The following is a 24,188-nucleotide window of genomic DNA, read 5'->3' as shown; positions in this document are numbered from 1 at the left end:
AAATACCCATTTTACAGAGGAGGAAATCAAGACTCAGGAAAAATGAAATGACTTTCCCATCATCACATAGCTAGTAAACATATGAGCTGGGATTCAAATTCAGATCCTCCTGACTCCAAGTGCCATGATGCTTTTCAAGGGTCTGAGTTCCCCCTGGCAGTGTTATAGGGAAAAGAGTTCTCAACTTCAACTAAGAACTGGGTTTTACTTACTAACTTAACAGCTACCTCACCTACTCTGTGCCTCTGTTTCCCCATGTGCAAAATAAGAATCATTGCACTCTCATCTCCCCTTGTCTACCCTTGTGGTGAGGAAGGTGCTTTGTGTTAAAGGGGGCATTTCAGAAATGTGCAAAAATGTGTTATTGTGTTTGTGTTTATTTTTGCAGTTGCTATTTTGATCCTGGCCTTGGAGTTCATCAGTCCAGGGAACTCCTCGTAGGGCAGCTCCAATTTACTGCTGCAGATTGGCAGCTTGCCGCTAATTTGTAGTCTAAGGCACTGTTATTATCATTAGGGAAATGGACTCCTACTCGGCAAGAGACAACAAGAGATCACGTGTGCTAGTGCCCTGTCCTGTCCCTCTGATCTGCCCCTCCTGTCCCTTAAGGGCTAATGGAGAGCAGCAGATGAAGGAAGAGACTCTTTGAGGACTTCCTGGGGCCATTTTCCCACAGAGTCAATGACAGCCTGAGCGACTTGGGCCTTGTTTCTATGTCCTGCCCTTTATCTGTTACTCAACCAATGAACAAGTAGTGAACCCACATCCTAAGACCATCGGTTCAGGTACTTTCACAAGCTTGGAAAGTCCCTAACTATAAGTAACCAACACTCTGATGACTTAATTTGAAATCCTTTGTTCCTTGAAGCAGGTCCACTGTGGGCATCTGCTTTGCCACACATTATCAGCCTACTCCAAAGTATTTGGTGCTCCCGAAGATCTAAAGACCAATACAGGTATTCACACATCAGGTCACTGGATTTTAAGCTGGAAGGGCAATAGAGTTCATCTTCTCTAAACCCACTATTTTATAGATGTGGAAACTGAGGCCCAGAGAAGGGGGAGGACTCCCCAAGGTCACCAAGGAGTGTGGTAGCAGAACTGGGGCACCATTCTTTCACTGAAAATCTCCGACTGACTTTTGGCTGCCCCCCCATTAGTCAGTTTGTGTTGGGAGGCTCAATTGTGCCAGAATGCCACCCCAACACACCCCAGTGAAGTGGTAGGGCCAGAGAATGGCCTGCCCACCTCTGCCCTTATAAGAGTCCAGTTAAGGATGCAGGTGGGACTCCACCTGGGAAGGCAGAAGACCCAGCTCCTGCTTTGGCCCATTTCTCTTGTTTCTCCTTCTTCTGTCCCAGGAGCCAGGCCATCACAGCTACCTTCAAGGAAGCCCAGTCGCCCAAGTGGCTGCCAGTTAGGACAGAACAATGACACCATTGAGGGAGACAAAAGGCCTCTCTTCTCTCCTTCTACCTCCACGAAACCAGGCCAACGAGCTATTGTGGGAAGAAGAATGAGCCAACTTGCCCGTGTCAGATGTGGGGGTGCGAGGCCGAGCATTATCATGGCAGTGCCAGTCTGGTCTGGGGCCCAGGCACAATTTCCCACGCGACCCTGGAAGGCTTTGAATAGCCACCTGGAGCTGGGGGAGGGGGGGCAAAGGCCCCATGCTGGTGGGTGGCTGTTTCAAGTCCCACTGTTGGTATAACTCTGGCCATGGTCTGCCCCCATGTCCCCACAACTGGCCATGGGACAGCCTGGGGACAAATGGATATCAATCCATCTCTTTGATGCTCTCTGTAGACAAGCAAGCAGCTTGCGTAGGTGGCCAGCCACCAACAAGTTACTAAGTGGTTACTGAGCAGAACTGGGCTAGGAATTCCCTTCTCCCAGCCCCAGTTCAGGGACACTTCTGGGGAACCCCACCCTCTACCCAGGGCTCAGCGTCTAACTCCAAAGGTAGGATGTCAAGTACACATGAGAAGGGGTTGGTGGGGGTGACCCAAGACCCTTCCTGGACTCCCTGAAGACCTGCCAGGCTGACCACTCTTTTTGTCTGGCCCTGCTTGCTCTCTTTGATTCAGAGAGTTATATTGATGAAGGTGATAATAGAGCCAGCCTATGGTCAACTGGCCAATGTTTATTGAGCTCCCCCTATGTGACAGGCACTGGGTGGATTTTGACTGGCTGCTCCATTCTGGCAGTCTTCTTATTTGAGACCTTTTAGTTAATGTCAAAATTGGAAATGAAGGAAAAAGATCTCTTAGTCCAGCTTCTGAAAAGTCACCTTACCCATTTTGGAAAAGCTTAATTCAAGGATAGGTGAGAAAAAGGAGGGTGGAAGACTCCCCCTATCCTCCCACAAGTCAGTCATCATACATTGATCATGAGTATTCCCTCTACTCAGGACACAGGGTCAGACACTGGTCTACATCCCAAGCACCATGGAAGATGAAAGGCTCATGCCTTGAGCAAGAGAAGAGATGCCTTGGGATTCATGGCTTGCTCAAAGTGGTGAATCCATGATTTCTTGGTGAGAGCAGGCACAGGCAAGGAGAAATGTGGATTAACAATCGAGGCTAATGATCATCCATCTTCCAAAAATTTAGGGGCAGTCTCCTGGAGGAGGCAAGGCTTGCAGGACTGTCTAAAAACTCCAAGCGATCTCTTCCTCCCTTCATGGCTCTGTGCTCAGCTGATCGACTAGGGAATTGGAGAAGCACAGCCATGGCCAGATTTTTAAATTTTCATGAAAACCCATGAGCTCTTGGGCATCTTCTGAATACTGCTGTTCTTGATATGTCAATATATTTTGTAAAAACTTTCCAAAGGTACATGATCTGAAGCAGCATACCTCCATACCTTTGGGGGATTCAGGGAGGGGTTGAGGTGCTTCCAATCCAATTTTGAGGGCCTTCTGTCTGCAGTTGGCTTCCTGGCCCTCACCAGTCTGGACAGATGTGGCTTCACCAATAAGCCACTCCAAAGTTCTAGGGATGTCTCTTTCCCACCTGCTACTTTCCAAAGCCTTCAGTTGCCCCTCCACAGAATCTTGGGCTGTTCTCAGGCCTGGCACTGAGTAGGAACCCCAACCTAGCTGTGCCATCCAACACCCTGCTGCTTAATCATACATGCCAAGATGCAAATGAAATGATATAATTCACATTTTTTAGGGAGAAAAAACAAGTTTCTTAATAAACTCTGATTCTGCAACCTGTTGGATGGGAGCTGTTCTGACTTGCACCCAGAGGTGCTTGTGAGGCAACCAAAGCCAAATGTCAGGCATTCGGGGCCAAAATTGGTCCCCCCCTTCCCTCCCTGCTTGGATGTTGGTGCGGCTCCCACGGGTGTGAACACACAGAGTGTTTGGGGAGTTGGGTTTCCTTGAAAACCTTTGCCTCTGCTGCCAAGGTCCCTGGGCTGGGGGCCCGGCCCAGCCTGCAAGCCCAGGACTGAGTGAGTGAGAGAGACAGGCAAGACCCCAGAGCTTTCCCCAGCGGGCCCCCGCACTCAGCCTGAAGAATGCACTGCTGTGGGTGGCCCAAAAAGCAGTCTAGAGATGGATTTCAAAAGCAGTCGGGTAATTTTTATGGGCAGGAACAAGATTGATATTGTTAAGCCAGTTCTAATTAGAGCAAACCCATCACAGACTCAGGACAGGGAATTCGCGCCCTGGACTCTGAAAGGGATTGTTTTCCAGCCCACCAACCCCCCTTGCTGCTCCTCTTCTCCCTCCCCCCCAACTGTAGTCTCCTACATCACTGAGAATGCCCCCGGTTTCCTCTCTGTTTCCAAAGCCTCAGAAGATGGTGGGGGTAGAGCCAGGAGGCCCTCTCTGATGGACCAGTAAGCCAATTGGGCCCTCATTTCACATGTTACTGACTTATCTGTGAATCAGGCATCCCCATGACCTTCCATTCTTCTACTAATTATCTTGGTTTACACACTTCAAATGATGATAAGGAAATGGGAAATTCTCATTGGGATCCACCAATCTGGTCTCCACAGTGCCAAGCCTTGGTCAGTCCTTGGGCTGAAGGACCATTTTCATGCAGAGGCTTTGGCCATCATCTGGAGAATGGCAGAGCCTAGCTAGCCATCTACTGTTCATGACCCCGAGTCCCAAAGAACCAGAGTCAAAGAATCATAGAACCCTGGCCCACAGGACTAGACTTCAGCTGTTGGCATCTTACAAATGAAGAATGGGACGTTTACTGACAGAGAGGGAATGTTCTTGAGGTCACATGACAAAGCAGTGGTTCATGCTAGACTCAAACCCTGGTCCTCTTGACTCCCCAGTGTATCCAGTATAGTACAACTCAGTTTGTCTGTACTTGTTCTTAGAGATAGGATCCTATTCTGCATGACCAGGTTCTTGACTGGGTCTGAGTTTCTTTGATATGACAGTGATGGACATTCTGATTACTAGCATGAAAAGAAATGGCATTTAGAAAGCTAGGGCAGCCTTCTCTATGAAGAAAAATCTGGTGTCCAGCAGAAGGGGAGTGAGAGTTCCCTAGGGCTCTGGGATGGTCAGACCTTTGGCTTAAGACAAGCTATGGATACATCCAGAGGATGGGAAACAGAATGCAAGGGGCTGAGGGGATCTGGAAATCAATTCACAAAATGGTGGCACAGAAAAACTTGGATAAAAGCATAGAAGGCATGCTAGACCAAAATTACATAAGACTCAAAGTTTGGTGAGGTAGTTAATATATATTGGGTGACAGAGTCAGGAGTCTCACGCCCAAAAAATACCTAGGGGAATAAAATACAGGGAGATTGAATTAAATCTATTGAGATATTATAAGGATGAATTATTATTTGGGGATTTAATCAAGGACATAATCGAAGAATCATGCCCAGAGATCATTTTATCTGAAAAAGAAAGATCTAAGGGTATTAGTGGATGGCAAACCCAGTCTGAGTCAACAGTATGATATGATGGCCAAGGAAGCAAGCTCAGTCTTGTGTTGCATCACTTAAGAGAGGCATTGTATCCAAGAACAAGGAAGTGATGCTGGTCAGACTAAATCAAGAGTCCTAAAGTCGATTTTAAGTGTCCTTGGTTTCACGGAAATGGATTTGGCCACTGTCTTCAAACTCAATGTCATGTGGACATAGCCAACCTAATTAGGAAGAGGCATTAGCTCATTCTGCTTGACCACCAGGCACACAACTAGGAATAGGGAAAGGGCATACAAGCAGACCTGCTTAACAGGGGATGGGAAGTTCCGCTGGTCTTCTGCTTCCTACCAGTCCCGTACTAAAGTTCAAGTCTAGGCTAGATGACCACCCTTCAGGGATGTGGGTGAGGTTACTTCTGCCTGGAAGGACATTGGACCAGAACTCTGGCAGTGTCTCTATTTCTAGGCCTAGATAAGGAGGGAAATGAAGTCCAGAACAGGGAGGTCCTTGTCCAAGGTCACAAGTATATTAGTGGTGGAATCCAGACAAGAACTTAGGTGCCTCATCTTCTACCAGAGAGTGCTCTTGGTTACTCCTAACTCCTCTTCCCAGTCACTGCTATTAAAGTGGCAGAAATGGGTTGGGTCTGATCCAGTCCCTGTGTGCGCCCGGCTTTCCTCCCTAAGAACCCAAACCCAGCCCAGCCTAGTCTCCACCATGCCGGTCAAAGGAGGTACCAAGTGCATTAAATATCTACTGTTTGGATTTAACTTCATCTTTTGGCTTGCAGGAATTGCAGTCCTTGCCATTGGCCTATGGCTAAGATTTGACTCTCAGACGAAGAGTATATTTGAGCAGGAAGACAACAATTCCAGTTTCTACACAGGTGTTTATATCTTGATTGGGGCTGGTGCCCTCATGATGCTGGTAGGTTTCCTGGGCTGCTGCGGTGCTGTGCAGGAATCACAATGCATGCTGGGCTTGTTCTTTGCCTTCCTGTTGGTGATTTTTGCCATTGAAATAGCTGCTGCCATCTGGGGTTATTCCCACAAAGAAGAGGTGATTCGTGAGATCAAGGAATTTTATAGGGAAACATACAACAAGATGAAGACTAAAGAAGGCCCCTACAAGGAAACCCTCAAAGCCATCCACCATGCGCTAGATTGTTGTGGCTTGACTGGAGTTTTGGATCAGTTGATCACGGACACCTGCCCTAACAAGGACTTGATCTCAACAGTAACCATAAAGCCTTGCCCAGTAGCTATTGAGGAAGTCTTCAACAATAAATTCCACATCATTGGAGCTGTCGGCATAGGGATTGCTGTTGTGATGATCTTTGGCATGATTTTCAGTATGATTCTATGCTGTGCTATCCGGAGGAGCCGAGATATGGTCTAGAGTCTTTGCTTTCATCCCCTGAGCAGGAAGATCTGCCCTCTAGAACTGTTCTGTTTGTATCTTTTGTTTTGTTTTGTTTTGTTTGCCACTAACTTTAGTGTTCATTCTGCATTTTTAAACAGACAAAGTTGTTCTATATTTGTTATCTTTTTAATGCCTTATTTGATGCCGATGTTTGTAGTTGAGGGTTTTTTGGTTTTTGCTTTTATGGTTAAAGAAATCCTGCAATGAAAGGTACTATATTTGCTAGACTCTAGTTAAAGATATTGTACAGAATAAAGGACCATATTGTTGGCCTTTTAAATAGATATAAACAAAATACGTCTTATCTCAGATTTAATCAGGTTGTAACTTATGTTGAAGACCATTTCATACGTAATAAACATTATGACAATAAAAAAAAATAAAAAAAAATAAAGTGGCAGAAATGGTGGGGAGCCCAGGGAATCCATCCTGGGGTACCAAGAACCAGGAGTGAAGAAAAACCATGCCTCCCCCGTGTCCAAAGGCAAGAGTCTCTGATGCTCATTTCACAGGCTTGAGGTTGCCTCCTCTGGGCTCTGAAGTGCTTAATGGTGTTCATTTGGAAACATTAGCATAAAAAGTAGCCGGCAAGTCTCTACTTACCCTATTGTGAACAACCTGGAGAAAAGGCCAGTGGCATCCAAGTACAGAAGAAAGCAAACACAACCCCTGGACCAGCCCATGCCCTCCTTGGAGGCCTCTTCATGGCAACCATTCCCTGGGACTTCCAGTGTTCTCTTTTCAAACTACGTAAAAACCCAGTCAGGTCAGTGGTGCATTTCACACATATGGTCTCAATGGAAAGCAGAGATACATGCTAGCCAGCCCAGATGCAGTTCTATTTGTAGTAAAAGATTCTCATGAGGATTCTTGGGGTCTGGAGCAGAGAGACAGGCACACAGCAAGAGAGACAAAGATAGGCAGACAGAAACCCAGAGAGAAAGAGAGACGGGGCTGGGGTGGGGGTGGGGGGAGAAGGAGAGGAAGACAAGCTATAGAAATAGAGGTGGATCAATAGAGAAGTAGGTAGTTGTATACACTGGTAGTTAGGTAGAGGAGAGAAAAAGAGAGAAAGATAGAGATAAAAAGGTAGGTAATAGGTAGATGAGTAAATAGATAGGTACATAGGCAAGTAGAGGAGAGAGAAAAATAGATATAATTAGATACAAAGGAGAGACAGACAGACAGAGACAGACAGAGAAACAGGGAGAGAGACAGAGAGACAGACAGACAGATAGAGATGGGGTGGGAATTTGATGTTTACTATCCACCAGGCATGATACTACAAGTAAAAGCTGGTAGGATACAAGTTAAAGCATCTGAGCCAGTCCCTGTCCTCAAGGAGCTTATATTCCAAAGAAGGAAAATAACCTACAAAAGGAAAGCAGAAAGGTGGCAGAGGGGGAAGACCATGCCCATATCCATCTGGAAATGTCAAGAAGTCCTTTGGAGGTCTGGAATCCAAAATAAAAGACCAAAGCTATGCTAACAAAGTCCAAGAATATTCTAGGGACTGAATTCAATTTTCTGGTGGAGAAGGAGTGAAGGTAGACACAAGGTAAAGATGGCATCTGGAGTGAAAAAACTGAGTGTGGAACATTGGAAAGAAGGCTGTATTTTGAATCAGAAGAACTGTATTCAAATCCTACCTTTGTCCCATATTAGTTGTGTGACTTTGGACAAGTTGCTTAACCTCTCTGGGCTCTGTTTTCTAATTTGAAAGATGATGGGATTGGACTAGAATGACCACGAAGGACGGGGCCAGGTCTAGAACTATTGGCTGGTGTTTCTCTGATCTCACCTGCTGCTTCTCCCGTAGGCCTGTCTGAGCCACATTCATACATGCTCGGTGGTTCTCTAGGTCTAGAGGATGATGGTCCAAGGTGATTAGATGGTCTGGACAATACCCCGGGTCTTTTTGGAGAGGGTCATTTTTCTGTGAAAAGTATCCAACTGCCTTGCAGGGTGATCGAAGGGTCAAGAGGTGCTGGCTGCCACTCACCTCACCCATGGTACAGACTCCCCTCCTGGCAGAGCTGGGTCACCAGTGGTCACTAACTCAAGCATCTGGAAAGTTAAACACACAGAGCCCACATGCTCTGGGGCTAACTCCGTCCCATAAAGTCCTGGCTCTGTAAGACTGAACCCCATATGAACAAGGAAAAGTTAACTTTAGACAATTAAATGTGAGGCTTGGTGAAAGCCGCAAAAGCCCAGGCCTGAACAGAAACTCAGATAGAGACAGTCTGAGTCAAATGAAGCAGACCAGAGAGCTGCTGTTGCTTGTCAGGCATTTTCTGAAAAGGGTTTTCAGTGAGGCTTGAGTTGGGTGCCATGTGTACCCTCTCCTATCTCTGAGATACTGGGATCCGTCCCCAGCAAGCAGGAGGAGGAACAGAGGAGACATCCTATGTCTCGCTCTGGGTTCATGCTGTCACCCATCCAGGGCAGGCAGCCAGGGTGTGTTTGGAGAGGCAGGGACCCCACAGCAACAGCACATACATCTCATGCTTATACGCACCATAGAACTAATTGTCTCCCACCCTCAAACTCCCTCTTTTTTGCTTTGGAGGGCCCCGAGGTTCACAGCGTGCATTATCCCTTACTCCTAGCCCTTACTCACCTGACATTTCCAAGCAGTCTCCATTTTATTTTCATTTAGACCTCTTCCATAAACCCCTTCTCTCCACTCATTTGGCCTTCTCCAGGCTCTCATCAGCCCTCTTTGGGCCAGGGCAATAGCTCCCTGCTTGGGCTCCCTGCTTCAGGTCTCTCTCCCCACCCCCACCCCACTAATCCAGCCTCCACATAGAAACCTAAGGGATTTCTTGACTATAAGTGTAACCACATCACCCCCTTACTTGATAAACTCTAGTTTTCCCTTTTTCTAGTAAGAATCAAGTATCAAGTCATTCATGTGGAATTTTCAAAAAATTTCACAACCTTGTGGCCCCTTCCAGCATTTCCAGTTTTATTATGCAGGGCTCCACTCATTCTAGAACCCTGGCAGACTCACCTTGATTTCCTCAAACAGCCCATTCCACTTCCATGCCTTTGCCTTGGTTGTGCCCCCTGCCTGGAATGCGCACCCTCCTCACTTCTGCTTACTACAGAAGTCAATTCAAGCTCCCCCTTTTGGTGAGAGGATCTCCCTCATTCCCACTCCCCAGGTCCTCCTTTCTGAGGTCATCTTGTCCGTGTCTTCTAGTTTGAAAGAAACTCCTCAAGGATGGGACTACTTTGCTGTGTCTTCAGATTATCAGTAACAAATACCTGGGGATTGATTGGCTAAATTGATTCCACCACCTGCTCCAGAGGGCAGTCGTGAGAAACCTGAGTGCTCAGAGGCCGTATGAGAGTTGTTTTATCATTGTTATTAATTATTGTGTTGGGCCATACAGATCTGCAGATAAGCTCGGGTTAGAGCCCAGCTCTCCTGCCTGCTAGCCCCAAGCACTTTCCTCTTAGCCACGCCCTAAGAAAGAAAGATAAGTTTCCTGCGGGATCCTGCCTCAGCCCACATCTTCAGCGCTCCTGAAAGTGATGTTTTTTAATCAGTCGCTATAGAAACAGGGCTCAACTTGGAGTCATGAAGTCCTGGGTTCAAATTCCATCCCTGTCACTTATTCGATGCATGACCATAGGTAAATCATTTCCCCTTCTGAGCCTCAGTTTCCTTCTCAGCAGAGGAGGATAAGAACACCTGTGGCTTGTCCCTCCCAGAGCTTTTGCTGGGTCCAAAGGTGGGGATGGAAGACAAGTGGGGAGAATGAAGATTACTAGGAGCTGAAGCCTTTCTCTTGGATCCTGTGCCCACTGAAAGCCAGCTTCTGTTTCCTTCATACCTGAGTTGCCCTCCCCTCTCCTCCCCCATTCCCCCCCCCCATTCCACTGTCTACCTGCCCCCTCTTGTAAGCACCGTCTGGGAATGCCCTTCCAGGAGTGTGCCAGCTGGCTGGGCTGCATTGTTGTCATTTAGGAAACTCACATCTGGTGCCAATAAAAATACCCACTTTTTTTAAGGAACTCAGTAGATGGCTCTGGGGAAGACATTCTTTTGGAGGGTCACATGTTCCTCCAGCGGGGTGGGGATGGGGCCCCTAGGCATCCTGTGCTCCCCCCTTCCCTCTATAGGCAAAGTTAGGCTCTTGGACCACCAAGGAAGGGCCCTGGTAAGCCCATTTGTGTCTCAGTTCATTAACTAAAATTTGGGTTTTTGATACTGACAGGAGCTTGCTAATGTGTCTGTGTCTCTGTCTGTCTGCCTGTCATACACACACACACACACACACACACAGGCACATACACACAAGTGTTGTGACCATGTCTAGTCCAGTGATGTCTCTGTACTCCCAGGCTATCCCCTCCTACCCCCGGTGTGGAGGTCATTTGTGGTGGGATGGTCATACCTGGAGAGGCTCCTAGTGAGACTGGGAGCTCCCTGAGGGCAGGGACAGTGTCTTTGCCTCTCTTTGTGTTCCTGGTACATAGCCCAGGGCCTGGCACACCATGGAAACAGTAAGTGCTTGTTGACTGAGAGTCATCATAGGGGATGGTGAAGGGCTGGAGGATGGGCTGAAAGAAAATCCAGATATTGGGGGGAAGAAGAGAAGATTTGAGGGGATTGTCTTCAGGAGGAGCTGTGGAGGGAAGGTTAGCAGAGACTGATTGATGAGTGAGAGGGGCTGGCTCGGGGTGTGGAGCAGGGCCCCTCTCGGCCCCTGGGCCACCATCCCTTCACTCATCCCCCTCCTCACATCTATCTGCTCCTGACCCGAGATCAGAAGGGCCTTCAGTAGCACCTTAAGGTGCAATACAACTGACATTTATTGCTTCATTTGGTTGCACAGCAACCCTATACAGGAGGCATTGTTTTTATTTCCATTTAAAAGATGTGGAAACTGAGGCCTGGGGAAACTAAAAGATCTGCTCGGGGTCCTACTGTGTCAGAAGCTGGATCTGAATCTGGGTCTTTCTGACTCCAGGGCTGATCCGTGTCACATTATACTATGCACTGTGCTTTTTGACATGAGAAACATATGGAACTGGGCCATGTAAGACCTGTTTCTGTGACCCTGGGATTCTCATTCAAACTCAGGTTCTGGGGTTCTAGATATAAACTCTATACCCACAGAGACATTCCCATCCAGAAACACCCTCTGGTGGGGCATAAAGGAAGGGCCAATGTATCCTGTCACATGTATCTCACAATTTGGGCATACAGATGGATATTCACAGCCAGGTCAGCAAACTTTGGAAATGTGCTTTATGTGGGAGTCTGGGGAGACAGGGAGGAAACCCCTGCAGCCCCTCCCCTGCCTCTCCCATACATACCACAGACACAGGTAGGCAAGCACTGACGACTCCTCAGCAGACTCAGAAAGCATCAGTTGGGGAGATCTTCCCTCAGCTGGGAAGAGAACCTCTCCTTAAGATCATCACAGCTAGGATGGGCTTGGAGCAAAGCTGGCACTTTAGCCAAACCCAGGATTGAGTCTCCCCTTGTTTCTCTTCTCCTCCTGTCTGATACCACTCCTTCCTCACCTCTGCCTGTTAGAATCCCTCCTTTCCTTGGAGACTGCCCAAGGCTACCTTCTTCTGGAGGGTGCTCCCAGCCCCAGGCTGCCCTCTATCTGCTTTATCTGTTTGGGGGCACATACCTGTATACAGTCGTTGGTTTCTCCAGAAGGATGCAAGCTCTTTGAGAGCAGGGGCTATTTTTACCTTTTTTTTGTATCTGCAGAAGTGCTCAGCACCATAATCTCTTAATAAATACTTGGTGATTGATGACTGATAAATGAAATCTTACTCAGGTGTGAATAACTGATGCTAACATACTAGATTAATGGCTACTTACATTTTAAAAATGATTGAAGGTTAACCCAAAGAGATGTCTCTCTGCCAGGAGAAACTTTGTTAAGTTGGATTCATGGTTAGGAGATTTTTTGGGAGGCCTCAGCCCCAAATTTCAGACTATTTAGTCTCCACATTATATACATAGTCATACAGATGGAAACAAAGACATAACATTGAAGTTGTCATAACCTTTAGCAATTACATGGATATTTATATTGGAATGGTCATAGTGACAGACGTAGATATAGATGTAGTCATCAACCAAGATATAGATATTGACATTGGCTTTGGCATCAATATAGAGATAGAAATTGGTGTAGACATAGACATAGGCATTGACATAGACATAGACATAAGCATTGACATAGACATAGACATAGACATAGACATAGACATAGGCATTGACATAGGCATTGACATAGGCATAGACATAGACATAGGCATTGACATAGGCATTGACATAGGCATTGACATAGGCATTGACATAGACATAGGCATTGACATAGGCATTGACGCAGACATAGGCATAGACATAGGCATTGACACAGACATAGGCATAGACATAGGCATTGACATAGACATAGACATAGACATAGACATAGGCATAGACATAGGCATTGACATAGGCATAGACATAGACATAGGCATTGACATAGGCATTGACGCAGACATAGGCATAGACACAGACATAGACATAGACATAGACATAGGCATTGACATAGGCATTGACATAGGCATAGACATAGACATAGGCATTGACATAGACATAGACATAGACATAGGCATTGACACAGACATAGGCATAGACATAGGCATTGACACAGACATAGACATAGACATAGGCATTGACATAGACATAGACATAGACATAGACATAGGCATTGACACAGACATAGGCATAGACATAGGCATTGACATAGACATAGACATAGACATAGGCATTGACATAGACATAGACATAGACATAGACATAGACATAGACATAGACATAGGCATAGACATAGGCATTGACATAGGCATAGACATAGACATAGGCATTGACATAGGCATTGACGCAGACATAGGCATAGACACAGACATAGACATAGACATAGACATAGGCATTGACATAGGCATTGACATAGGCATAGACATAGACATAGGCATTGACATAGACATAGACATAGGCATTGACATAGGCATAGACATAGACACAGACATAGACATAGACATAGACATAGGCATTGACATAGGCATTGACATAGGCATTGACATAGACATAGGCATTGACATAGGCATTGACACAGACATAGGCATAGACATAGGCATTGACATAGACATAGGCATTGACATAGACATAGACATAGACATAGGCATTGACACAGACATAGGCATAGACATAGGCATTGACACAGACATAGACATAGACATAGGCATTGACATAGACATAGACATAGACATAGACATAGACATAGACATAGGCATTGACACAGACATAGGCATAGACATAGGCATTGACATAGACATAGACATAGACATAGGCATTGACATAGACATAGACATAGACATAGACATAGACATAGACATAGACATAGGCATTGACATAGGCATTGACATAGGCATAGACATAGACACAGACATAGACATAGACATAGACATAGACATAGGCATTGACATAGGCATTGACATAGGCATAGACATAGACATAGGCATTGACATAGGCATTGACACAGACATAGGCATAGACATAGGCATTGACACAGACATAGGCATAGACATAGGCATTGACATAGACATAGGCATTGACATAGGCATTGACATAGGCATAGACATAGACATAGGCATTGACATAGGCATTGACACAGACATAGGCATAGACATAGACATAGACATAGACATAGACATAGACATAGACATAGGCATTGACAGGCATTGACATAGGCATAGGCATTGACATAGGCATTGACATAGACACAGACATAGACATAGGCATAGACATAGACATAGACATAGACATAGACATAGACATAGACATAGACACAGGCATTGACATAGGCATTGACATAGACATAGGCATAGGTATAGAAATGGCTTCATCAAGGGGAAAAGAGCTGATTTGCACTGAAGCCCAGCTATTCATGACCTCTGTTCCACTATCAAGGTGCTATCCTCTTTCAGTTTCTTTTACCTCAGACATTTTAAGCATTGGTCTATCTAAATACCTCAAAGGATCTAGGAATCAAGAGGATGAAAAGGGTGAGAATGGTAATATAAGGGTTATATCCCATCCAAATTACTTTGCATTACATTATATTGCATGTCTATATTATATCTAGAAATTTTGTATATTGCATTTGTACATGATTTATATTTATGTTTGTAGGTATGCTGTCCCCCTCCCCCCCCCCCCACTAGACTGTAAGGACTTGAAGGCAGGGATTGCTTCATTTTTTGGTGTTTGTATCCTTAAACTGTGCTAGGCAATGCCTGGCACATAGCAGGTGCTTGTCTTGTTGACAGTTTGATTAACTGATCTAGAAATGAAAGGGAATTTAGACATAATCATTTCCATCCATCCCTCTTCCCACAACCCCCTTCTTCATTTTATAGATGTGGGAAAATGGAGACCAAGAAGAAGGAGAGTCACCCAGATGAGAGAGTCAGGCCTAGGAGCCCTTCCATTGCTAATTTGCCTCAGTAGTACCAAGCTCCAGTGCTTTTTTTTACAACTCACACAGTGTGAAAAAATGATTTGCAGTCAAATAAATAGTCTTTAAATGAAGATGTAAAGCGCTACTCTGTGGATGAAGCAGAAATCATTTAGTGCTTGGGCTTTGTGACAGGGCTGGAGATCTTTTGATTCTTTACCCGGTTCTGTGTAGATCACTCACCCAAAGTAAAGCGTCATCCCCACGGTACAGGAACTACGGACACCAACATTTCAGGGAGTTCTTTACAAAAGGGCTTGAACTGTCGAAAAAGCCATTGAATTTTGCCCGGCCTTCGGGCCTGTCCATTGTTCCGTCCAAGTCACCGGCAGCTCTCCAGTCTTCTTTTAGGAAAAACCCAGAAAGCTGCAGCTGAGCCAAGTCCTCACCTCATTCTCCCTCCCCGCTCCCTGCCTCCCCCCACCCCTTGGCTTCTTTTGCCTGTGAAATGTTGAGTTAACCTTTCAATGCCTCTGTTTCAGAGCGGCCACCTGTTTTTAGGTCCTTGCCTCTGTGGTTTTGTGGTTTGGTGAATTTACACGTGGTGATTTATACATGTGTAAGAAGGTAGCCTGCCAGCCAGTGCAGGGAGCTGCAGCCTGATGGGCAGGAGAGGCATGTGTGGAATGTCCTGCCGCCAAGCAGCCACCCTGGCTGGGGAGGAGGGAGCAAATTCGGAGGACAGGGCATTTCTGGGCAGCCCCCAATCTGCATCAGCTTTGGTGGATGTCACTCCAAGTCCTTAGAACCCAAACCTGAAAGCTGTCCAGCAGTGGAACGGGATGGCTCTCTTTGGTGGAGAGGTCTCCTTCGGCAGAAGTCTGAGTTGAATGCCCACTACTCCTGGGGGGGATGGGCAGAAATGTTGGTAGGACGTTTCCATTTTAAAAATTCTGACTCTTCTAAAGAAAGACCTGGATCACAGAGAGGAGATCTCCATTTACCTGGGCTGAAAAGGAAGAGTCCTGCAGAGCTGGAACTAGGTGTAGGCAAGATAGACACCCTTCCAGAGCGCAACTCAGTAAGATGCAATGGGAGCACCTTTAATGTGACTTTTATAAAGGTACATATTCCTTTTTTAAATTAATTTTTAACATTTTTTTTCAGTTCTTAATACCCAAAGGTTCTACTCTCCACTGACACAGAAAGAATTATTTTCTGATAGGTAAACTTGCATCTGTTACAGTGCAACAGTCACAATGGGAGGGTGAAATGCTCACCCCTTGACTAGGGACACACAATGGGTCTCTTCCTGACTGGGGCACATGTACAATCTCCTCTCTCTCACTCTGTGTCTCCCCATTGCCTGAGGGTGTTATCATTTTAGCTTTCCTGAAGGCAGGAGATTTGCAGGCAGGTGGGATGCGCCAGAGAATGCTGGTGCACCTAGTATGTCCTCAGACAAAGGGAGCCCTGGGGTCCGGTCTCTCAAAGCTGTGTCTTTGACATGAGAGCCACCTTGCCAGAGGGAACCTTTCGGAGGAGTACTCTGGGGGCAAGCCCCTTGAGCAGATGTCCTAGGCTATTATTGATAACCCAGCCACGATCAGCCGTAGTCTGGTGTTAGACATGATTAAGGATGAAACCTCCTTTACAAACACTGAGTGCCTCCCTGTGTGGTTTAACAAGTAATTATGGTGCAGAACACAGGAATCACCAGATGGAGAAGTTCAGGGAGGTTTCTTGCTTTTTGACATGTGCAAATGTCCAGAGCAAGGCCTACGGTTGGTGCCGATTTCACTTCACTTCTAACGCACTCCTTTTTTCCTTTCCCTGCTTAATGTTAAAGTAGATTATTTAATGAGGGATGACTATTTTTAAGGAGCTAGCTTTGCTTAGGTAGAAGGTTGAGGATGTAATAGCTATGGGATAGGTGTTAAGGTCTATGTCCAGGGCTCTGCAGAGGGATTCTGGGAGGCTTGCATGGAGCTGAGATGGGGGAATTGGGCTTCATTAGAGGAGCAAAAACGAGGTCTTAACTATTTCTCCATGCCATTTATGCAATACAGAGCAACATTCATCTCCCCCAGTTCATGTTTCTCTGCATATCCCATGTTCTGCTCTAGAATGTTAGAGGCAGGACTTGGGTCACGGATACATCAGGTCACATCTGAAAGTTCCTAGGAAATCCTCTTTTTGGTGGACCAACTTTGTGGCATGGAAGCAAATACCCATATTTAGAAAGTAGATGGCAAATCAGCAGGAGACCCTGAAAGTTTTCTCTTGGGTCAAAAGGAGCAGAAGGTGGGGAGGGAAGTTAGGAATGACCTTTTCTTCCAGTGGTGGCTCTGAAGTAGCACAACTCAGTATTAAGAGTTTCTTTCTAAAACACAAATCTGGTTAAAGGTAGAGAAGAGAACTTTTTAAGTGAGAAGTTCAAGTTAGGTTTGTTTTTTTCCTTTTCCCATGCACTAATTTAGAGATAGAGCATCTTTGATCAGTAGTCTGAGGAGGTATTTCAATCTGTTTCCGCCTCTCAGTTTACAGTGGTGATGTGGGGCACCTACTTGGGGCATGCCTTTTTTCCTAGTAAGCTATTTCATCATGTTTTTTGGAAGTTGTGGATAAGTTCAGGAAAACATTTTGCATGTTGTGTCCAGTCCAGGGCACTTATCCATTTCTTTCTTTTTCTTTCCTTTTTCTTGAAAGGCTGCATTCTGGGGCAATATAAAACTCAAATTCAGAAGTACTTTTTTTCTCTCCTGACTTTGACATTGTAGTAAAGGTTGAATTTTGATTTTACAAATCCTTTGGGTCTAATTCTGTGATGTCACCCATTGTATTAGATTCAAACACCTGCATCATTTCTTTAGTTATCCAGTTAATTTAAAACTGTTGTCAGAGTGGAAACTAGTTCATTGTCCTTGTTAAAAGGATTTTTATTTTGTTTTCATGATGACTGTCTGAGAAAGACTGATGGAGATGTTCTGGGCTGTTCTGGCCCATATGAATTATACCATGGATGTCTTCTGTTCTACTGAACAATGGCCTACCCCAATGCCCCCATCCCCTGGATGTACATGTCCCTGCAATACCTTCCATGTACAGTCCTTGCTCTGGCAACTGTACTTTGAATAAGATCTGAAAGAGAATGAGAATAAATTATATTTCATCATTTAAAAAAGAATTAGGAATGCTTAACCTGGAGAAGACTTAAGGGGGAAATCCCCAAATCCCGGAATCTGAGAGTCAGTAGGTATCTCATTGACCATGTCAGTCAAAACCTCCTCTAAGGTACTCAACAGAAGGCTGTCCAGCCTCTTCCTGAAGACCATGCCATGTTGTGAAAGCTTTCATTGCTAGGAAAATATCCCCCAAGCTTTCATCTCTGTCACTTCCTCCCATTGCTCACAGTTCTTCCCTTTGGGGAGAAGGGAGTAGAAGAAGGGAATACGAGTTTATAAAGTACCTACTATGTGCCAAGTACTGTGGTAAGTGCTTTTTACATATATCTTATTTGATTCTCACAACCACTCTATTATGGTCCCCATTTTACATTTGAGGAAACTCAGGCAAACAAAGGTTAAATGATTCACCCAGGGCCATACAGCTATTAAGTCTGGGACTGAATTTGACCTCATGTCTTTCTGACTTCTGGCCCAGTGCTCTGTCCACTGGGCTACTAGTTGCCTTGGAATTAGAGGCCAGACAGAACAAGATTAACCCCTTCTCTGCATGACTGTACTTCAGATGCTTGCAGCCTACTGTCATTCCCCATTCCCTCCTGCCCCCTTCTCTTCTCCTGGCTTTGCTATTCGGACGTTTCTGTCATGCTGACTCTTGATGATCCCATTCTGGGTTTTCTTGGCAGAGATCCTGGAGCCATTTGCCATTTCCTCCTCCAGCTCATTTGACAGATGAGGAAACTGAGACAAACAGAGGGTGGTGATTTTCTCAGGGACACATGGTTAGTGAGGGTCTCAGGCCAGATTTGAGCTCAGGTCTTCCCCACTCCAGCCACCATGCCACCTAGCTGCCCCCTTCTCCTGGCTAAGTCTCCCTATTTCCTTTGACTGATGTGTACAGGACAAGGACTCCAGATCCTCTGATAACCTGACTGCCATCCTCTGGACACTTCCGCACATCAATGTTCCTCCCAAACTGTAGCACCTAGAACCAAACAGTCTAGACACAACCTGAGCTGGACAAGACAGCGGAGTGACTATCCTCTCACTAGATCTGTGAGTTACATCTTTCTTTTACAAAAATAGTTTTAAAATTGGGGTTTTATTGATTTTTTCATTTTATTGATATTTTCTGCTTTTCTGCCACCTAAATTTCCTGATACATTTTGCCACCTTCCTCATTCAGTGAGTCCGCCTTAAAATAAAGACTAAATAGAGAGAAGGGAAAAAAACCGTTTGGCAAAATGAGCCAACACCAGGGCCAAGTTTAACATGATATGCACATTTCCACCCTCATAGCCACACCTCTACCCTACAGCTAGGTGGCACCATCGTTCACAGAGGGCTGGGCTTGAAGGCAGGAAGACCTGTTTTCGAATCTGCCCTCACTAGTTGTGTGATCCTGAGCAAGTCACTTAACCCTTTATTTTCTTCAGCTGTAAAATGGGAATGACAATAGCACCTATCTCCCAAGGTTGCTGTGAGGATCAATGAGATAACATAATTGTAAAACGCTTAGGATAGTGCCTGGCACAAAGTAAGCGCTGTGTAAATAAACATTAGCTCTTGTTACACTGGCATTCATTGTTTGGGTGGCCAGATACCGCTGCTTATTCATCTGGAGCTTGCAATTCACTAAGATCCCAGACTCATTTCAGACAAATCACCTCCACATCTGGTATTTGTGAGGTTAAATTTTTGAACCCAAGTATCAGACTTTACATTTGCCCCTTTTAAATTTTGTCTTCTCAGATTCAGGCCGATTGCCAAACCTGTGAAGTTCTTTTTGGGTCGTTTCAGGATGTGACGGCCTTCTGTGGAAGAGAGGTTTGATATGTTCCACTTGACCCCACAGAGCAAAACCAGGAACCTGCACTTAGAAAACATCAGCTTAATATCAGCAAAAGCCATTCTAACAATAGAGGCCGTCCAAATGCGCAAGGGCCTTTCTGGGATGCTCGTGGTTTCCCTGCGCTTGGAGTTCCTCAAGCAGACGTGGGTGCTGGACCACTTCCTAGCAGCTTACAAATTGGGGTACACCTCAGACTACTGTAGCTACTCAGGCTGAGGTCAAGAGCATGGGCCCCAACACAGAAAGGCATTCCTGAAAACCAGTTCCTAATGCGGTCCATCAAACAGACTTGGAGTCTCGCCCTGCGGCCTAGGGAACAACATTTCCCTCCAAGGAGAGAGGAGAGCGTGGTTAGCCTTCCCGACTTGCTGTGCTCAAAGACTCGGCCTCTGGCTGCCTCTGGAGGCCCATCATCAGCTCATGCTGCAGCTGGCCACCCATCACCTATCCACGTCCGACTCAACTAACATTCTTGCTGACTCATTGACCACCAGCAACTACTGTAGGGGAAACCGAAATAGTGAGAAGTTGGACATGTTGATTTTATTTTTTTATTTTTTTATAAATCATGTTTGTGGCTGGGATCTTTAATAACTCCAAATGGTTTGCTTGTGTCTCTTATGTGGAGAAAATAAGGATTCCCATCTGCTGGGGGATGGATCCAGCTGGTTCTCCAGGACTCCCCTCTTTGGGCCCTCATCTGGGACTCATTCTTCATCCCCACTGTTTGCCTCCATTTCCAAGGCAACATACCCGTAAACAGACCACCAGGGTTAGGGGAGAAAGCCCTGGAGAAAGTAGAAAGTGCAATTTGGACACACGGCCTTGTGGTGGCTTTTGTCATCACCCCTATTATTACCCTGAGAAGAGATGAGCTCACCGCTTCCATGTTAGGAGACCAGTCAGGAGGACACTTGCCCATTTTCTGTGCCCTGAGAAAACATAAGCTTTGGGCCTTTGTTTTGTTTTTTTTTTTTTTAAGAATAAGACTTACCTATCTTCTTCCTGCAAAACCTTGCAGCTAGACATCATTGGGGCACTATGGTCTAGGCTGGCAATTGCTGTTGCCAGAGGACTCAGGAAACCAGGAGGGAACAGGATTCAATGTCAACAGCTGAAGTGCAGGGAAACTCATCTATGATCTGCCAATCTTCCAACATACAAGCAAAGACCAGGAATGTGTAAAACTGGTAAATTGCAATCTCACAAACAGGAGATAAAGGAAGTCATTAATGGTTGTAGGCCAAGGGGAAAAGAGGTCTCCAGTGGAGTGCCCCAGGGATTGTTCCATCTGGTACTATACTGAATTGCCAAGTATTCAAACTATGCTTCAGAGTGCAACTCCACTGGGCTGGCCACATTGTTCAAATGCAAAATGTATGCTTACCAAAAAGACTATTTTATGGAGAACTCACATGGGGCAGGCGATTACATGGTGACCTGAAGAAACAATACAAGGACACTCTCAAGGTCTCTCTCAATAACTTTGGATTTGACTATGCAACATGGCAGACACTAGCACAGGACCACTCAGCATGGCATGCCCACCTCAGAAAGGGTGCTGTGCTCTTTGAGCAAGGCAGAATTGAGACAGCATAAAAGTAAACACAGGATGAACAAATTTGGGATATCCACCCCAAATATTCAAACGGACTATCTGTGCCCAACCTGCCGTAGAGCATTCTGAGCTTGTATTGGTCTGATCAGCCACAGTTGGACACACTGAAATTTCACTTTACAGCGGCGATGACATTTTGGTCCTCTTCGAAGACGAAGAACAACAGCCAACCAACTATACTGATTAACATTTTTGCAGGTGACTGGAATCAAGGTGTGGATGGTATGAAGCATTGGCTAACTCTCTGTATTGCACAGTCATGGTTGATAAAGGTCTTGATGGGCAAAGATATTGGAGCAAATTTAATAAGATGAAATTTAATAGGGCTAAAGGAAAAGTTTTGCTCTTGGGTTCAAGAAATCAATTGCTCAGAATGAGATTGGGGTGGCATGACCACATAGCAGGTGATTTGAGAAAGGTCTTAGAGTTTTGACGAACTCCACGCATCCTTGGTATCTTATGGAAGCCAAAAGGGGTCAGGCTAAAGGAAAGGAAATCCAATTCCTCTCACACTCACCACCTTCCAACCTTGCCTGTTTCTGTCACCGAGGGCTGTCATTCTTCTAACCAGCCAGATTCACACCCCTCAGGCCATCCTCATAATCCCAAATATCTACTTAGTTTCCAAATTTTGCTATTTTTACCTCCATCCTCCCTCTTTTCTCTCCTCTTACACGGCCACCACCCTCATTCTCTCCCACCCGGACTGTGGCAATGGCTACTGGAGGAGAGTGTCATCCCTGCCTCAAGTCTCTCCCCACTCCACTCATCTGTCAATGATCCGTCTGACCATGTGATCCCTGCTTAGGAAGCTCTGCTACTTATTTCCCATAGGAACAAAGAGAAATTCTTCTTTTTGGCATTTAAAACCCTTCACACCCTGGCAATTCCTCTCTCTCCAGACTTGTGGCACATTCTTCTTCAGTCAACCACTCAACATTTATTAAATGCCTACTGTGTGCCCAGCACTGGGCTAAGTGACAAACCATCTATACATGTGCTATCATCCAACCAAACTAGCTTACATTCCTTATACTTGAAGTGCTATATAGAAATACTTGATATCATCCACAGGGATCTCTCCTCACCAGATGTTTACCCTGTCTCCTATGACTGGAATGTGCTGGGATCCCACTTCTTAAAAGCCTTCATGCCCTTAAAACTCAGTCAGCCTGGAGAACCCTCTGGACCTGGAGACCAGAAGACCCACCTGAGACATTTCCTAGCTGTGGGACCTCATGCAATCATGCCACCTTTCTCAGCCTCAGTCTTCATTTGTCAAGGATAATCATAGCATTGACCTTATAGAAGTCAAGGGAGATAAAATATGCAAAGTGTTTTAATTCAATGCAAGTATTAGATTGCTATAGAATGATTAGTTCTTGTTATTATGGGTTGGAATAGATGCTCCTGAGGAAACTGCCTCCTCTCACGTCCGGGATTCTTTGATTCTGCCTTCTCCCAAACTTACTCTCCTGTAGCTTAGCCACGATCCTAAGAGAAAGCATTTCTATGGTGCCTTCAATTTTACAAAGTACCTTGTGATCCCATTCCACCCTCACAAAAACCCTGGAAAGTGGATACTGTGATCATGCTCATTTTAAGGATGAGGACATGTGGAATCTTCTTGGGCATGACCCCAAGGACCTTTCTCACCCTGGAAACCCTCTTCCTCAGGTGTGTGTTAGCCCAGAAGCCTCTCAGGTTCCTTCTGGCTCTCTAGTCTGAGATTCTAAGTTCCATGTCCCCCCACCTTATCAGTTTATGGGGGCCACTGGGCAAGGAACATCTAACCTCTAGTGCATTTACAAGGAAGCTTTCCTTTCCGGGCCAATAATAGCCTAGGATAGCAGAACGGGTTCTGGATTTGGGCATCCGAAGACCTTTGTTCAATTAAGATCTTTGATTCTCCCTAGATTTGTGACCCTGGGCAAATTCATTCATCCTTCGGCAGCTTCCATTTTCTTAATGTGGGTTGGTGGGATGTCATAATAATAGCTGGCATTTCTATAGTTCTCTGAGGTCCTCCTGACAGCCCTGGGAAGTAGGTAATTGTGCGTATGTGGGGGGGGGGGGGGTGTTTCAATCAAGCAATAGTTTGAACCTGGGATTTCATTGGTTAAGAGAACTCCCAGTGAAAAAAGGATAGAACTCTCTCCACCAAATAAGGTCCGATGCTTGTCCTGAGCAGTCTTTGAAAGTGGCTGGAGCATTGAGAGGTTAGGTGATCTGGCCATGGTCACACAGCTAGGAGGTGTCAGAGCAGGATATGAACCCAGTTCTTCCTGGCTCTGAGACCAGCCCACCATCCACTCTGCCCTGATGCCTATGTTTATTCTATGATCCTTATCGCCCTCATTAAAATATGAATCACTGACTCAAAGAAACCTAGCAACTGAGGCACAAATCAGGAAATGTTGGGGGTGGGTGGGCAACCCTGGTACCTCCTGATTCCAAGGACATGACACAGCGTCCTGCCTTTCCAAACTCCTTGGAGTTTTCTTTGGGTCAAATGGCAAACCTCATTTGATTCAAGTAGCCATGGGACCTATTGAAATCTAACCTGCATGGCCAGGTGACTCCCAAGGCTGCCGAGGGCTCACTCCCAGCATCTGGATTGGCAGGGCTAAGGACCCTTCTGTGAAGCAAGAGGTTTGAGGGACCTGAGGTTGGGCAGGGAGGGAGTGGGACAGAAGCAGGAACAATGAGTGGGTGCT

The 24,188-nt window shown here is 45.7% G+C and overlaps 1 protein-coding gene across 1 annotated transcript; it reads left to right on the top strand.

Annotated features, from left to right (window-relative positions):
- The first annotated feature begins 5,556 nt into the window (after window positions 1-5,556).
- On the top strand, window positions 5,557-6,727 carry LOC140524688 (CD9 antigen). Its single transcript, XM_072639394.1, has one exon. It carries the CDS (start codon window positions 5,629-5,631, stop codon window positions 6,307-6,309), a length of 681 nt encoding a protein of 226 aa, XP_072495495.1. The 5' UTR covers window positions 5,557-5,628; the 3' UTR covers window positions 6,310-6,727.
- The last annotated feature ends 17,461 nt before the right edge of the window (window positions 6,728-24,188 follow it).

Source organism: Notamacropus eugenii, chromosome 2 (genome assembly GCF_028372415.1).
Source record: "Notamacropus eugenii isolate mMacEug1 chromosome 2, mMacEug1.pri_v2, whole genome shotgun sequence".
NCBI classification, from domain to species: Eukaryota; Metazoa; Chordata; class Mammalia; order Diprotodontia; family Macropodidae; genus Notamacropus; species Notamacropus eugenii.
The sequence above is the reverse complement of the archived record's forward strand: the minus strand, read 5'-3'. Positions and strand labels throughout refer to the sequence as shown.

What these genes read in the sequence shown, in the direction of transcription:
- LOC140524688 (XM_072639394.1), top strand. Translation starts at nt 5,629, where the DNA reads ATGCCGGTCAAAGGAGGTACCAAGTGCATTAAATATCTACTGTTTGGA.